General features: G+C 39.2%; 1 protein-coding gene across 1 annotated transcript in view; it reads left to right on the forward strand.

The window, feature by feature from the left end:
* Nucleotides 1–17,788, forward strand: part of LOC112156954 (endonuclease V) — a 71,837-nt gene that overhangs the window by 27,739 nt on the left and 26,310 nt on the right. Inside the window, exon 8 of the mRNA XM_024289331.2 lies at nucleotides 5,565–5,634. Coding sequence (XP_024145099.2) covers nucleotides 5,565–5,621 — 57 coding nt within the window. The 3' untranslated portion in view covers nucleotides 5,622–5,634. The remainder of the gene's footprint in view (nucleotides 1–5,564; nucleotides 5,635–17,788) is intronic.

The raw sequence follows: 17,788 nt of genomic DNA on the forward strand, positions 1-17,788 counted from the left end.
CCACCAAACCCCATTTATGTCTTTTTTCTTACAGCTTGCTTTTAATGATTCAACACTTTTTCAACTTTCTCTCACCTCCTTGTTCTCTCTATTATGTTCTTCACGGTGCCGTCTTCTTTTTTTTTTGTCTGCTCTCATCCGTCCACCCATCTATCTGCACCTCCATCGCCCGCTGCGCCGGCTCCTCTCGCTAAATAATTCAAGTCTGCAAAGCTGTTGTGTTTTTTTGATGGGTGTCACCTCTGCCGAAGCACAATGCTGGGACTCGTGCGCGCGCACACACACGAGAAATCATCAAGACGCACCATAAAAAAAATGTTTTTACAAAGATTTTGCAATCTCACTTTGTTCATGTCTGTTTTATGAGCTGCGGCGGTAATACGCCTCTTTTCTATTTGCTCTAAAGTTGTGCTGCAGCGTGATGCATGGAGCAAACAGAACTTTACTGCTCTTGCTTTGGTTTGCTTGTTTGTTCTGCTTTGTGTTCTAAGTGTTTGGTCAGTTGTAAGTTTGTCGTCTCTGGACACCATTAAAGCAAAAAAACGACAAAGAACCATCCTGATAACTGATGGATTTAATATAAATACAGATACTTGATGCATAGAGCAACCAGTAATGCTGGCCAGAGGCTTTGTAGTCTCTCTATATATTTCAAAAATGGGCGACTGAAACATTTAAGCAATTTATCCGGCAACTGGCTGCCTTTGAGTCGGAATCCACTTGGGTGTTTCAGGGGATGTTTTCCAGGAAATGGAATTTTTTTCAGACCCTCCAGATAAAAAAAAAAAAAAACATCCGTGAGAGTTTCTAGATGTGTGGAAAGAGGATCTCTGGAGGTCAGGATAGTTTGTAAACAGCTTTGTGTTGATCATAAAAAAGAGGCCGAATACAACGTCACCAAATCTGGACTAAAAATTGTAAAATTGAGTGTAATGATTAATTTTGTGGTTCACAATGCGATTCACAGTCGATTTTGAGTCATTTTGAACGATCCAATTCACTAATCCAGGACATCTTTACCCACAAATACCTGGTACTGAACAGCAGAGGGGAAGTTTTCCAGATTCCTTCTATTTCTTGCAAGATAATCAAGAGTAAATTAAACACGTGTACAAACAAACAAATAGACAAGAATTAATGTCAAATTCATTCACATTTTTATGTTGTTTTTCCACATCAAAATAACACAAACAGAACATTATTAGAACTGTCTATAACACTGTATAAAACACTCTATGGTCACATGTCTGCAAAATTCAAAGTGATTCCACACATTGGACTTTAACTGATCATTTTTGCTGCCATCACACGACAGTTTTCCGCCATGATGGCACTTTTTTTTTTATTTGGTGAGATACTGTTAATATAAATCGACTATTTTGTGTAATGGTTGTGTAGGACATTGTGTACTGCGACAACATGCTCCCAAGACAGAAGCCAATCATTCCTAAAACTTAAATAAACAAAGATTTCTTCCAGTGGGGTACGAAAAGTCGTCTTGTGAAGATTTTTTGCTTTAGGAAAAAAAAAAAAAAATTCTGCTTCACTAAGACGTGTTTTCTTAACATCTCCAGACCTGAGCAAATATCTGAGCTAACGTCTATCATGGTGTCATAGGGCCCCAGAATTAACTACTGTGGTAGTATGACCCAAAATGCGACGCCACGAAAATAGTGTTTTTGGTGTTTTTAACATGTTCTTGTGTTTTTTTTCCTCTGGATGGACAGATATTAAAAATTTAAGACCAAAAATGTGTTTCTTATTTTTTTTTTGTTTGTTTTAAATCAAATCGTTGTGAATCAGGAACAGATGAAAAAAGTCTGAGGGCCACAAGCTCTCAGCAATGTGAAGGGAAAGGGGGGCGGGGTTGCTCCACACCAATGATCCCGCCCAAAACTCAGAGGTGATTTTCTAATGAACTTCTTCCGCTCTGCAGAAACTATGTTCAAGAAAACAACACAAGTTTTAAAAAAATTTGTCCTAAAAACTGTATTTATCATAACTAAAAAAACAAGCAGAGGGATTAAAATAGATCAGAAGATGATTGGAGTGAGACTTTAAACTAAGTTAATTTTGCATTTAAAACTTACATGATAAGATTATTTGTCTTGAAAGACAGAAAAAAGCTTTTTTGTTTTTTTTTAAAGCAAGGTAAAGTAAAGTAAAAACTGATGATTTAATAATCGCTTCTGAATTAAAAAACAAGTTCCAATTTGTTTAAAACTTTATGGAAAAACAGAAAAAAACAGCAAAAGAAGAGATTTTATGAATGTGGAGGCTCAAAAGGGCAACATTGTTTAGATCAAACTGTGCATGTTCATTTTGAATTACAGTTGACAGAATTATAAAGAATCAAAGGCTTAATGGTTACTTTCTGAACTGCATCCAGCTCCAGGTATCTGCCTCCATGAAGCTCTTAACAAATTCTAACCTGATTTCCCTGATTTTTTTTTAAATCTTTAAAAATCTTTCACATGTTTGTAGAGTTGGGAGATCCTCTTTGTGGAATAGAGCAGACTTTTTGACAGATTAATTTTTGGTAAAGCGTGTCCACGAGCGTCTCTTCGGTGCTCGTTCTGAAAGCAGAACCTCTGGAGCTTCTGGTTGTCTTCAAACTGACAGCAACGAGACACTTTGCTGTAATTCGAAGGGAACAGACGAGTTTCAGAAGAAGACCTGCGAGAGATAAAAGCCCACCAAGCTGTGAAACTGTCACTTTGGGTAACTGGGAGGCAATCGGTGACAGAAGAGCGCCACCTGTGGGAAACACCAGTTTTAAGACTGGATGTGGTGAATGGAAAAGTTCCGACTCACCTTTGAGCCTGACATCGTGTGGCTGAGGCCTCTGGACTGTGGACAGATGGAGGGAGGAATACGGGACGTGAGGGAAATGAAAGTAAAACTTAATGTATTGTTCGGATTTTTGTGTAAAACATAAATAGAAATAAAAATACAGTGAAAGAAAAGTTCCAAAAAAGCACACTTGAATGGATTTTTGAGAGGACTCGTGAGTGCAGCATGTGTGGAGCTGCTGGGCTTTAGGGTGTTACAGCGGGCTGGAGGATCAAAGCTGCCCGGGCCACTGGACCAACACTTTTTGTGAGGGGATTTACGCACAAAAAACTCCAAAAACACAACGATGTTCACTGCTTTCCCAGTTTCCTGAGAAGTGAGATGATTATTCTGGGTTTGCTCGAGTTTGAAAACAGTCTGAATACTTTAAGACAAAAATGCTTTTTATTTATTGGAACTGGAATCTGGTTATTTCAAGAAATCAGATAGACAAACAAAGAAATACACACTTGCACATAGATAAATCCAACTTTGGTTAATAAGTCATAAATTGATTGAAAAATCAACAAATATCCATAAAGTACTGTGCTTCTGTGGACTTCTCCTGATTCACAACGATTTAAATAAATACTCAAAGGTACAACTTTAAGCGCCATTTTAAAATATTTTTAATATATGACAAAAATGGCTCAAGAGCATGTTAAAAACTCAATTTTTATTGATTCTTTTAGCAGGGAGGCGTGTATTAAATCAGGCTCTGATGGTGACACCCGAGGCTCTTTCTTAAATGTCTGCCCCTGTGATGGTAACTGGATTTTGTTCAGGGAGGTTGTTTTCTTCCAGAAAGACCAGCCATTGAGCATTGGTGTTATGCAGCCTTTTTCTCCCACATACGTTTCCAGGATTGGTCAGTTTCTTGTGCCGTTTCCCTCATGATGGAGAATATATACAGTATAAAGAAAATTAAGCTCAAAATTGCATTTTTGACTATTTTTTCTATTCAAACCTTTGTAGATCAGGAGCAGACAAAAAAAAACACTTAGAAAAACCCTCTAGCTTAGATTCAACAATTGTTGAGCCTCAAGCTTCGTGCTCCATATACCAACACATCTAAATAGATCCATGTACAGCAGGGGCCCGCCTCCACATTAGGCCCCAGAACACTATCAGAGACGCATGATGCGATCGAGACCGGCGTAGAATGTGACTTTTTATTCCACTCCTCTGCTGTCGTTGCTCCTATCCGGTTATTTGTGGCTTAAAAAACCTTAAATGTTTGAGTTTGAGCAATTTCCACACTTCTTTTGTTAGCCTACAAACTGACCCAGCTCCACATCAGAGAAGAAAATAGTCATGTGACCCTCACAAGAAAAAGTTTGGGGACCCCTAATGTACAGTACGTCTTCATTTGCATCTAGATCAAAAGTGTACTAGTGGATAGCTTCAATAAAGAGAGTATAAACAGGCTGATGTTATTCACACTTTTTTACATGCGGCCAGCACAAAAACTGATGGAAATTCATGTTTCGTGCAGCTAAGATCCACATCACTGCATTTCCTGCACATATTTTAAATGTCCGCTCATACTTAAAGTTAAAGTTAAAAGGTAACCAAACCCTAAATCAACTTTTATTGGCTTTTGACCTCTATAAATGGGGCTTTAAAAGTGCTATATTTTAGTCATTGTTGCATTTTTGGATAAAACAGTCGAGTTCTTGAAAATATAGTCAGAAACAGTCTGTGTACTGCCCCCTAAAGGTTGAATTGAGGTATTACAGTCGAATGTACATTTCAGAAATCTGATGTCATGATCTGCAGCTCCAGTCCTGCCCCCCAAGCTCCACCCCTCTGGCTGGATATTCAAATTTCAGCTGTGGGTGGACTCAGCCTCCAACTTCCCTGTTTGGTTACCCTTTAAAGTCCTGTTAGCTGTCAGATGTGGGAAATGTTTTCCCCGTATTTAAACCCTCCCTTGGGGGAGCGGTGGGCTGCAGAAACAGCTGCGATCGGGAATCATTTGCTGGTTCAACCCTAACCGTAATCCAGACCTTAACCCTTCCTCCAGGCAGCCAAGAAAAAAGTTTAGAATTGACTGCACGTCTTTCAAAAATCACGTGAGAAAGTCCTGCCGCTCTGCAGAAACCATGACACAGCTTTTTTTTTTTAAATGGCTAAAACGGCCAGACATACTGTAGTTAAAAGGTCACTGGGAACGCTTTGAAAATAGATCAAAAGATGATCAGAGTGGGATTTTAATCAATTCATCCTTTTTTTACAAGTACAAACAATTCAAAGTTAAGGATGTGAAGAGAAAAATATATTTTATGATTTTACTAAACTCATTAGCAGCATTAGTTGAATTAATTTTGTTTTAAAAATGGGACTTGTGCTTGTGTTCTAATCCTCTATTTAATCGACATCAATTTTTCTTTTTTCTTCTCCTTCAATGCTCAGTTTTGGACAAATTCAAAAAGGTTTATGTCTAATTTCCTATTTTCTTAAGTTTGCTTCTCCTATTTTTTTTTGTTTTGTTTTAATTTAAAAGCATGGTTATTTTGATCAAATAAAGTTGTGATAAACATGAAAGAAATGCAGAATAGTTTGGTTAATGTGTTTTCTTTGCAACTTTATTTTAATTAACAGTGAATTAAATTAATTTAAAAAAAGGAAGACTTGATTTCATGCAGGCGGGAAGCTGGAAAATGTGGAACATCTCTGTGGTTTTCTGTCTCTCTTCCACTCCTCCTCATTTCCTGATTCCTTCTCCACAGGCAGACTGTCTCTCCAGAGAATACCTGCGGAAACACTTCCCAGCTGCAGATACCTGAGCCGCAGACTCAGGTAAGTGACAAATAACTCGCATATGCATCCTTCACAAACACACACTGTTCATGTAACAGTTACTTGACTTTCATGTTCAAATCCTCTGCCACTGGAGTGATTTGCAGTCTTAAAAAAAGGCTTAGAAAACCCAGCAACTGATTCATCAAGGAAGCCCCTTAAATCCCCGAGTGACGATCCGCCTGTTGACTGAGACTCGGATCATTCTGGGATCATTTGCTGCCAAAGCCAGGCAGCATTTATTGAAGATGAGATGAAATTGGGAGATTAAACCCAATTTTAATCCAAACTTTCAGGAGTTTTGGGGATAATTACTAAGTTAGTTTTAGTTTTAGCCCTTGTTGTTGGGTAGGTCCATCTCAGAGTTCAGGAGCTTTGCTTGAAGCTGTTCAGTCTGTAACTAACCCCGCCCTGCAGGGGCAGATGGGGGCACTTGATGAGTTTTGATGGGATCTGTGTCCTTCTTGAGGGTCTGGACGGGGCAGAGGTTATCCGAGGACAGCTCAAGTCAAGACTCACTAAAAATGAGCAAATAGTGAACAGAGAAAACCTTTGATCCCATGATCCTTATGTGATACAGCAGACCGGGCGGCTCCGTTTGACCATACCTTCCTCATTAGAGATGAAAGCTGTAGACCATTAGCGCCGTCAGAACATTCCAAAACCTAATCAGCATTCGCCGTCGGCCTCCGAACTTTAACACACGTGCGCAGAATCCGAGATTTTTTGCGCTTTGAGGACGAGCTCCAAAGAGTTGACGGGCTTTCTTAGCAGAGCAGGAACACACGGGAATGTATGCATGCACCTCTTCCTCTAATGGAATGGGATGTTCATGTGCATCCGCTCGGAAGCTCCCCGATGCGGTGAATCCTCCGAGCGTGCTCCGAGCTTTGATCAGCCTCTTTACAAAGAGACGGAGAGAGCGGCGGCGTGCTGACTCAGTGGAAAACACCTCAACAGGCTGCAGGAACTTTTGATCAAGTGGATTACACCTTAAAGAGCTGTTGATAAATACAAAGCTGCATTTCATTTCATCTTTATATCCTGAAACGGTAGTCATAAACATTGATAATTTATTTTATATTCCAGCATTTGTGTTTTTATACTCATAAGTGCCTCACTAATACAGTCGTTTTTCCTGATAGAAGGCTTTTTTTGTGCAAAAAATACTCCAAGCAAAAGTACAATTAAAATATATTTATATTTTAGTTTGTAGGTTTAGTTCCCATGATGGACAGCAATGATCTGAGTCATTTCATCAAGAAACGTCTCGAGTAGGAATGTCCCGATCTGAACACGCGATTGATGACTCGATCGATATTTAATTTATTCATATAATGATCAGAGCTTTATATTTTTAGCTTATTATTGTTATAATTTTAAGCAAAGATTGAATGAAATTTGGTTAAAATTGTTGAATAGACGAAAGAAGATTTAAAAACCAACTATCACCTAGGCTACATTTACTAGATAACATCATTTTTTACTCATTTGCAGTTGCACTACTTGGTAGAATACTTGGTATTTATACTAGCTAGAAATATACTAAATGATAAAAGAAGGTTAATGAAATAAAAATAGGGAAAAACCTGAATTTGTTTATTAGGTGTTTTTATTTTTAAAATGTGCTACAAAAGTAAATCAAAAGAAATAAAATGACAAAAAACATGATCAGGACATCCCTGCTCTCAAGTATTCATTTTCTGGTGTTCAGAAGCAGCTCTTTTCCAAGGGTTTGATGCCCAAGGTGTCTCCCACTGACGCAGCAGTACCTTTATTGCAGTTCTGTTGCAACTGATGTGTCTGTGTGTGAGGAAGGCTTCATGATGCAACTGCACTGTAAAACGCTTCTGGGAGCCAAACAATGGTGCTGGTTCACTTCAGTCCGATGTTTTTTTTAGCCTCATGTGTCATGGTTGTTTTATCGGTGGGATCAATCTCCTTTCACAGCAGAATCAGGGAGATTTACGTCCAAACAAGTTTGTTTATCCCTCAAATGCACCGTTAATTATTGACCGACCAGCATATTTCAAAGGCACGCTCACTTTTCACACCGGTTTGGGACGCACACTGTAGCTCTGATTTAGGAGCTCTGTGAAGGTAAAACGAGACGGCTGGAGATCAGCTGTCACTTCAGAAGCATCTGGCTGGACGCGGAGCTGTAAATATTGAGGGCTTGGCTGCAGACTGAGGTTCGATCCCTGGGTGGCAGAAGGAGAGAATTTCTGCCTCTGTCGGAGGAAGGAGAGAAAAATGAAAGACGGAGAAGCAGGAGAGAAGGTCCCAACAGAGAGGAGAAGAAACATGGATGCAGAGGGGCAGGAGGGCTGAAACCAGGAAAAGAAATCGATGGCTGGAAGACAGAAAACAAAGCGAGTCAGGGGAAGAAGATAAAAGCTTCTCGCTTCTGAGGATAACCATTTGCTGCTGACTTCTGGGTTTAACTTTTTAACCAGCAATGACCCAGCAGCTGTTTACTTTTTACTAATAATATTTTAAGAATTTGCTGCGGTGACCCTGAAGTGTAAATCACACTGAACAAATCACTCGATGCAAAACAAATTATTTAAAAAAACAAAAGTATATTTTAGAAAATTAAATCAAAATTCCAGAAACTAAAACACGATTCCAAAAAAAATTAAATGTTTCAGAAAACAAAATTAATTTCCAGTAATCAAAATGGAATGCTAAAAATAAACACAATGAGAAACATGGAAAAGGTTGGTACAAAGGGACATCACTGATTGGATGATGAGATGCTAAGTCTCTAAAAGTAGAGTAAACTATATCCTTTGGAACACTAAAGAAAATGTTTTTAATGAAATATTAGCTATTTTTGTACCATGTTTTCCTGCATGTAAGTAAAGCAACTTAAGCTCTGAGGCTCCGCCTTTTGTTCCATTTGGGTGCCACCCATTTCACGACATCAACCTTGAGCCGGCCTCGGCAGCATGTCTGAGTTTCTCCCACGAAAACAAACAACATCTGAACTTTTGCAAAGACGGATATTGTCCATTTATAATGAAAGTGTATCACCGTATTAGCCGATTATCACTAGCTCTGCAAAGGAAGTAGCCTGGGGGCGGAGACTCTTCTTGGAAGGGGCTGTTCTCCACTTGTCTACATCAAAATGTCAGGACCTGCGTATTTTCGTGGGTTGGAAGAGGCTGGTGCTCAGAGAGCAAGTTTTTAGACAAATGATTAGAGATGCGCGAAATAATCAAAACACCTTTTTTGAGTTGTTTTTTTGTGAGGAATTAACATTATGATACATTTAAAAGCTCAAAAAAGTGGATTTTGCATGATATAAGGCCATGAAGTTATTTCAAATACATTTTCAATGTCCAAAAGTTTTATCATTGGTATATGAGTATATCCAGCATCACATTATCCAGTACTTATACCTTTTCTGGTCTTCGTAAAAAAGAAAGAAACATTTTGAAAGAGAAAAGTCATTTCGAGAAATCAAATTAAAATATTAAAATATCAAAGTGTAGAAGAAACTGAAAAAGTTAACTACTATGGAACATCACTGATTGATAAGGATTTTTGTAGTTTATAGTTATGTAGCCTAGCTCTGTTAAGCTGCACGTGTAGCGTCTCTGTACAGCAAACAAAACACAGAAAAGATTACCAAGATCAACAGCCAATCAGGACAAAGCATGCAAAGTTGCGCTGAAAAAAAGCAGTGAAACTTCAAGACCTCAAAAGGTAAACCAGGATATAGCGAGGGAACTGCGTATTCAAGGGATAAACTGGCCTATTAGATCCCTCAATGAAAGTAGGCGGGGCCTTCTGGCTCCCACGTTCAAAGTGTTTGACAGATTTCATGTGGTAGGGGTCCAAATAGCTTTCTTCTGATTGGTGAGAGTGGTTGCCATAGAAACATTGACTCAGATCAGCTCGGGTCCAATCACTACTTACTGATGACATCTGGCTCCTGCATCTTAATTACAAGAAAACGGCGACTGAATTGACGTTTTCTAGGAGTGACATCACACTCGCTTGGTTCAGTTCTCATATACAGTCAATAGTTGGAGACAAAAGAAGTTGCAGAGAACATTTGGTAAGGCTCAAATGTAAAGAAGTTTCTCCAAAGTTTGGCTCGTCTTCAAGGAAAGACTATAAGACGTGTGAAAGTTTTTCAATCAACTTCACACTGATTTACAATTCCTAACCTTTTAAGGAGTGTTTCCTTAATGTCACCAAAATTGTCAGAGAGGGATTCAGCTAAACGTTTGTGTGATGAACTCAGCTGGGAGCACCTCTTAATAATGTGTTTCTAATTGGACAGACTGAGCTGTGAGGGCAATTACATGATTATAACTGACATTTCTATTATTTCTTGCTTTATTTTGACTTTTCCTTTTGTTAAACCATCAATCTATTTAATCTCACTTTGGCTAACTATTTGGGTCGCCACGTAATAAAGTTGCATCTTTAATGCCGAGGCTGCAGGAATCTGGCAAAAAGCAAAAGAGAATAATAAAAAAAAATGCCCGTGTGACAGCTTCAGCTTCAGTCACAGCGCTGACTGATCACCTTCCCTGCATGAAACACGAGGAAGGTTTTAAATCATCACTAGAAAGGGAGAAAAATTCCAGCTTTGAGTGTGATGTGTGTGTAAAGGTTAAACACAACAAAAGTTAAACGCTAAAATGTGAAAAGGGTCAGTGTTTCAGAGCCATATGCTCGATAAAGTTTATTAAAAAGGATAAATTAGGCATGGCTAATTATGCTGTCGTTTTTTAAATGCTGGATTTAAGTGAGCCTTAATGGTTTGGACTGGACTCTCCTGGTAAAGTCTATCTAATTCTCATTTTCTCAGGTGCAAATATATTTGTCCCCAGTTAACTTGATCATTTGTTCATTAATGTTCTCATTAATTATTGAGTCAATGATATAAGCCTTACGGATTTCTACCCTTAAAAGCTTGATGTTATCTTCGTTTGTCACATGTATTTTGAGTTTTTAAGGTAAAAATTAACAAATTTATCATCCTGAAACTCTCTTAATCACCCTTTTGATCCTTAAAATCCACAGACAAAAGACACAAAAAGTTGTTGACGCTTAAAGACCAACAGTCCTGCTTTGTTAAAGTTCTACTGATCTGCTAGGACAGATATCTGAGTAATAATTCCAGAATGTAATTGTTTAGGAACAGAAAAAAGTTTCCCTTTCATGTGAGCATCTGTTTTTCTACACTCAGCCACTTTAGTAGGTCCACCTCATTAGTACCGGGTAGGACCCCCTTTTGCCTCCAGAACTGCCTTAATCCTTGGTGGCATAGATTCGACAAAGTACTGGAAACATTCTTCAGAGAGTTTGGTCCATATTTACATGATAAGATCATGAAGTCACTGCAGATTTGTCAGCTGCACATCCATGATGCCGATCTCCCGTTCCACTACACCCCAAAGGGGATCTATTGGGTTGAGATCTGAAGGCCATTAGAGTCCAGTGAACTGATTGTCATGTTCAAGAAACCAGTCTGGGATACAAGATATGGTCATTGACTGTATATAGAAAGTGGACAGAGCACCTGAAATGCCTCACTTCCAGCTCCAGCGAAATGAAGTCAATTCAGTCGCCATTTTTCCACGATACGGGTGCCAACATTTGAAGCCAGTCAACAGTGATTGGTCCGACTTGGTCTGAGGCAACGTTTCTATGACAGCGACTGTCATCAATCATGAGAAAGCTTCTTTAAAATCCTCACCCCTTCCAATGACAGCGGCTTGGAAGAATCTGTCAAATGTTTAGAATGGGGCCAGCGGGCACTAAAAAATACTGTGGAGAAAATTTAGGATTAGGAAGAAAATGTAAAAAAATAGGTATTACAGCAAGAATGGTTATTTTGATAAATAGCATAAAAGAAATGACTGAATAATAGCCGTTTAAAACTCAATTAAAGTCTAAGGGATTTTGTCTTCTAGGAGCCAGCAGGTACTTCCTATTTGGGGGAGGGGCCACTCTGTTCAGTTCTCTTCTACAGTCAATGGACAGGATAGATCCATACTTTCACGTTGTTGATGCTAAATTCTGACCCTACCATTCAAATGTGGTGGCAGAAATGAATACTCATCAAACCAGTCTGGCCATTCTGACCTCTGGCAGCACAGAACTGCTGCTCACTGGATATTTTCTCTTTTTCTGACCATTCTCTGTAAACTCCAGAGGTGGTTTGTGGGTGAAAATCCCAGTAGATCAGCAGTTTCTGAAATCCTCAGATTGTTTGGCACCAACAACCACGCCATGTTCAAAGTCATTCAATCACCTTTCTTCTCTATTCTGATGCTCGGTTTGAACTGCAGCAGATCGTCTTGACCACGTCTGCATCCCTAAATGTATGGAGCTTCTGCCACGCGATTGGCTGATTAGACATTTGAACAGGAGTGGCTAATAAAGTGGCCTGTGAGTAAAGAAAGGCTTGAGGCTCCTCCATGGATGACACTTTCAACTGGAAGATTTTTTCCAACAAGAGGAAGCTTTTAGTCAAATCTTATTCTTCCTTTAATGCGAGTTGTTGAGAGGAAGTTCTAATAACCTTTCATCGAATGCATACAACCTGTTCTACAGAAACTACACATGAATTTTAGAAACATTTCTGTCAGATTTACTAATATTATGAATGTTCTGCACGTTGAGCCATTTCCCACATCAAGGGTTAAATTACAAAGGCGATAAATCCTCCATAAATATTTTATACCATTTGCTCAGAGATCCATGGCTGCCTGGTGATTTGTTTGACTTTAGTCCTTTTTTTATGCTTCATTTCATTCTATCTTAGGGATGTAATAGATTAAATACCCATCTCCATGGCGGGTAAATCCAATGTAACTATAATTATTTTCATCTCATCTTTGTCTTTGGCTGGAGGCTTTGAATATAAATTTTCACAATTGTATTCAAAAGCGTTTTTCTTCTGCTCGTGTTCGTACACTAAATGATGAGAGAGACGACATCTTCTCTGTTGCTGCCGAGGCTTTAATTTAATTCCATTTACTAATTCAGGACCGGCTGACATCTGAAGTCCTCTAAGTGTGTATCACAGAGAAAGTTAAAGTTTAATCTAATTGAAGCTAAACTCTTTAACATTTTGCTTTAAAAATAGCTAAAGTTAGAGGCAAACAGGTCTTTAAGAAAATGGAGTATGAATAGAAATGACTGCCATCTAATTGTAAAAAACCCTCAATATCTCATAATAATGTGATTTATGTGCTACTTCAGTTTTATCTGAATATTAGAAATCATTAAGGCTCAGGATTTCTGTTCTTCAGGGCAACAGAATTTAAAGTTCCATCAAGAAGACTTCTTACTGATCATCCAAGTAGCTTCTTCAGGTGTGAGGAAACTACTTCAGGTTTGCTTTTTTTTTATTCTGAAGAAGCGTCAATCGTTTCCTCAATTAAACTTTATGTTCTGTTGCCCTGAAGGACTGAATTCTGATGTTAACATATAAGCTGAAAGACTGAGAATCTTAAAGATATAAATCATTTAGGCTTGTATAAAAGAGTTAGATTTTTTTTTGTAGCTTAGTTGATATGTAGAGTTGAGTATCATCAGCAAAATAATACACATTCATGCTAAGCTATGTTTAATGTTACCCAGTTCAGGCATGTATGGGCTCATGCTTTTAAAGGGCCTTTACCATGCTCTTCTGAAGTCCTTCAGAGTAAATCCATTTACATGATAATATATTACCTTCGGCACAATAAAGAACAAATTACTCATCAAATATGAGGTTTTTTGTGAACATTTTTCTACCTGGAAGTAAGACGCCTCAATCTCTGAGGCTCAGCCTTTCGCCGCCCATCTCATGACATCATTCTAGAGTCGGCCTCAGCAGCATGTCTGCATTTCGCCCAGGAAAACAAACAACATCCGAACTTTTGCGAAGATGGATGTGCATATCATTTATTTGCCTTTAGTAGCCATGTCTGTTGTTACACTGGTTTTAGCAATTTCTGGGCTATCGGCTGAGTGGCCAAGGTTGCGGCTGAGCACTTCTAGCTGAGCAGCGAAGTTAGCAATTGATCACTGCTAGCTGAATGGCAAAGCTAGTGGCTGAGTACCACTAGCTAGTGGGGAAGCTAGTGGCTAAGGGCAACTAGCTGAATGGCAAAGCTAGCGGTTGATCACTGCTAGCTGAATGGCAAAGCTAGCGGTTGATCACTGCTAACTGAATGGCAAAGTTATTGGCTGAGGACCGCTAGCTAGCGGTGAAGCTCGTGGCTAAGGGCTACTAGCTGAACAGCGAAGTTAGCAATAGACCACTGCTAGCTGAATGGCAAAGCTAGTGGCTGAGTACCGCTAGCTAGTGGGGAAGCTATTGGCAAAGGGCAACTAGCTGAGCTGCAAACCTAATGGTTGATCACTGCTAGCTGAATGGCAAGGCTAGTGGTTGAGGGCCGCTAGCTAGCGGTGAAGCTAGTGGCTGAGGGCTGCTAGGTGAACAGCGAAGTTAGCAATTGATCACTGCTAGCTGAATGGCAAAGCTAGCAGCTGAGTACCGCTAGCTAGTGGGGAGGCTAGTGGGTGAGGACTACTAGCTGAGCGGTGAAGCTAGCGGCTGATCACTTCTAGATTTTTGTGTTTCTGTTAGCCCGGGGGGCGGTTCTGACAGCGCAGACTGTTCCTGAAAGGGGCTGTTCTCAATTTTCTGAATTTGTGACATCAGCTCGTGAGAACATGCTTGCTTTTGAGGGTTGGGCAGGGTTGGTGCTGAGAGCGCTGGGTTTTGAAGGAATGCTCAAAAATCTTTGAATGGATCAAAACAACCCTTTGGGTTTTTTTATAGTGAGGAATGAACATTATAGCACTCTTAAAAGCTCAAAAAGTGGATTTTTCATAGTACAGGCCCCTTTAACACTGGAGCTTTAGTTCCAACATTTACATTCTTTTGATTATCGTAACTCTTCAACTGTTGACGGAATTAACGTAATTCTAGTGGATTCTGAAGTGAAAAAACAGCCTTGCGCTGATATGCAACACTTTACAGTAGGGAAGTACTCATGTGATCAATGGAAATCAGTTGGAGAGAAAAGCACCTTTACGCCGGTATGCAAAACTTGCTAATGTGTTGCATAATGCAAAGCCGATATTTAAAGCTTTCTGCGTCAGAAACAGACGATTCACGTTGATCTTGTAAATTGTAATATTGAACCACTTTGCCATATCTATTATTTAATATATTTAGTTTCTTCTGACTGTCTTATGTTTATTAGGCCTATATATGGCAATTAGAAGTCAATTCTGGCACTTTAGCTTTATTTTTATTTAAACTAAATTCTAATCTATATATTCAGCCGAAGCTATTTTATTATACAAGCAGTTTGGGTTTCCACCTTTTCAGTCTGTTTGCTTTTTTTAATTCTCTTTTTTTCCCTTTGCCTCAAGGCTGCCTTAATGTAGGTTTTCCTCCCGGTGGACAGAGCTGCACATTGAGCCTGAGGCGCTAACAGGCGTGTAGATCAGCTGACACTGTACAGAGCCAGCCTATGTGTGTATAATCAATGGGTTGACGTTGGGCCTTTGGAAAAGGCAAATCAGGATAGGAAACAGAAAAAAAATAGTTTCAATAATCATAAAACGGTTGGAAATTAATAGTTTTTTGATGTATGTGAGAGATTGGCTTTTAACTGTTTCCATGGCAACAGAGACAAAACTCATTTTGTGAATGATTTAAAAAAAAAAAAAAACGACTTCCTAATATTAAATAGTGATGAGGCGTGAGGATTTGGTGGAACCGTCTGAAAGAGAAAGCACTGATGTGGTGGGAAAATCCCCTCTCCTCCTCCTCCTCCTCCTCTTCCTCCCGCCGCTTTTATGCGGAGGAGGAGAATCCGCTTCCTTTTCATCATGCCTGGCCTCACACAGAAAAGCCCGTCTCTGCCAGAGCACTGCCATGGAGTGGCTGTTGGAGTGCTGATAAATTGCTGCTGCCTGTCTCATTTTTCACCTTCTCATCGTCAGACGCGCTGACAACAAACCCCCCGCGCGCTCTTCGCTGATAACAAGAACAATCGCTGAGCCCCGGGAATGAAAGACAGCATGATGGAGGGGACGAACGGGTGGAAGGATGAGTTTGAGGGATAAGGGGATCGGACAGACGGAGGAAGAAACTTTTGCGTCAATTCGGTTTTGCCTGGAAAGACACACTTATTGGTGACGTTTAGCTTTTCAGCTTTAGAGCAGTTTTACTAAACATCAAACATGTCGTAGAAAACTGTTCTGTAACATGTTCATCATTTTTAGCCATCATGTGACTTTGAATCAGATCTTTTGAGAGAAATGAAACGGTTTGGAGGTGATGCAAACATGTGGAAAGGCTCATCAATTTCCCTTTGCTGGTGTGCTTTGACCTTTTGCCGTGATCTTTGGGATGAGTGATATTAAAGCTGAAAGTGAGTCGTGTTCACCCTGATCTGCAGGATTGTACATCATTGAAGAAACCAGTGAGACAAAAAATAGGGTTTGGATGTTTTCAAGTACAGAGAATAGAAGGAAACTATTTCATTTACTCACATTACACTAACAGCTTTTTATTCAACTTTTTTTTCCGTCTCCAATCTCTCACCATAGATTTATTGATGCTTTGCTTGCGTGCAGCAGTGCGGTTTCCTTCCTGGATAACAAGGACGATGGCCTTGAACTTAAAACTTGCATCATACGAATGTCTGTGTGGTTTCCATGATGAAGATGTGAGGATTTGAAAATAGTTTCTAGTTAGTGATTTCTCTATCTGCTAAAGAAAAAGTAGCGTAGGCTATTCTTCTTTGCATTGATATTTTCTTCATGCTGTTTTTATTCTAATTCCAGTTAAAGCGCCCCTAGTGGTGGAAGAAAAATCCATAGAAAAGCTGCACCTTTGTAAAAGCCGCATGGTTCAAAACCTAGGAAAACACTAGGGGCTTATAGTACGGTAGTGAAATCCTGTCCCACTACGGACATATACATTGTGCATGTGATAGATAACAACTCATAGAGTTCTGTTGCACATCGCTGTTTAGATCTCTATTAGACGATTTTCCCAAGGCTAATTGATCAATCAATCAATCAATAAAGTATCTTTATCTTATCTTATCTTATCTTATCTTATCTTATCTTATCTTATCTTATCTTATCTTATCTTATCTTATCTTATCTTATCTTATCTTAATTGCTCGTTGTTAAAAGGCAAATTGAGTCGTTTCTCCCCAGTCTATGTCCACTATGTTCAGATCTTATGTCTATAGACATCTAATAAACGTCTATTAGATGACTAGGCATCTATTGTAGATGTCTATTAGATCCGTGATCCCCAACCCCCCGACCGCGGTTCGCAGACCGGTCACTTGTTACCCGGCAGGAGACAAAAAATAAATAAATAAATGTGTTAACTAAGATTATTTCCATTTTGTTTTATTTTGGGATCCTGAAGGAAGTTTTATTTTGAAAGCCCTCCGGATTCTGTTAATAATTTCCGTCTGGGTCATATGACTTAAAGCAGCTAACTAGCATGGCTAACTGGGATGCTAAGCTAGTAGCTCAAAGATAAATACAAAAACAAGCAATAAAACGTATTTGGAAAGTTTCTTTGGGGAGAAAAGAGCCAGAGAGGAAACTGAAGTAGAGCCTTTGACTTCAAAGGACAATAAAGCTGCTGTTTACAGACAAAAGTGGGAGATTTACTCGACATAAGGAATTAGCGAGGCGGTTCTCATGAAGCTAATACACACTCTTGAGTGTTTCACAAATGCAGGTAATAAAGTTTCTGACACGGTTGGACTCAAATTGAATTTGTGATATTGGGCTATATAAATAAAATTGAATTGAATTGAATGTGTATATAAAATTTAGAAAATACAAGTTTTACGACAGTTGTGTCATTTTCTTTTTAAACCCCTTAAAAGTCGGACGTAGCTGAATCTTCATCGAAAAAAATCGACTGATATTTTGAGACTGTTTGAAACTAAATTCCTTGTAGTAGCATTTTATTTTGAAAATAGATCTCCAGTGGTTCTGATCACGGCTTGGAACGTTCTGTGTGAAGTTGTGGATTTTCTCCTGCTTCCTCCCACAGTTCAATAACACGTTTCTAAGGTTAACTGCCGTCTGCAAATAGTTCAGGTGTGTTTGTGTGGTTCTGTGACAAACCGGTGACCTGATTAGT

Source organism: Oryzias melastigma, linkage group LG1 (assembly GCF_002922805.2).
Source record: "Oryzias melastigma strain HK-1 linkage group LG1, ASM292280v2, whole genome shotgun sequence".
NCBI lineage: Eukaryota > Metazoa > Chordata > Actinopteri > Beloniformes > Adrianichthyidae > Oryzias > Oryzias melastigma.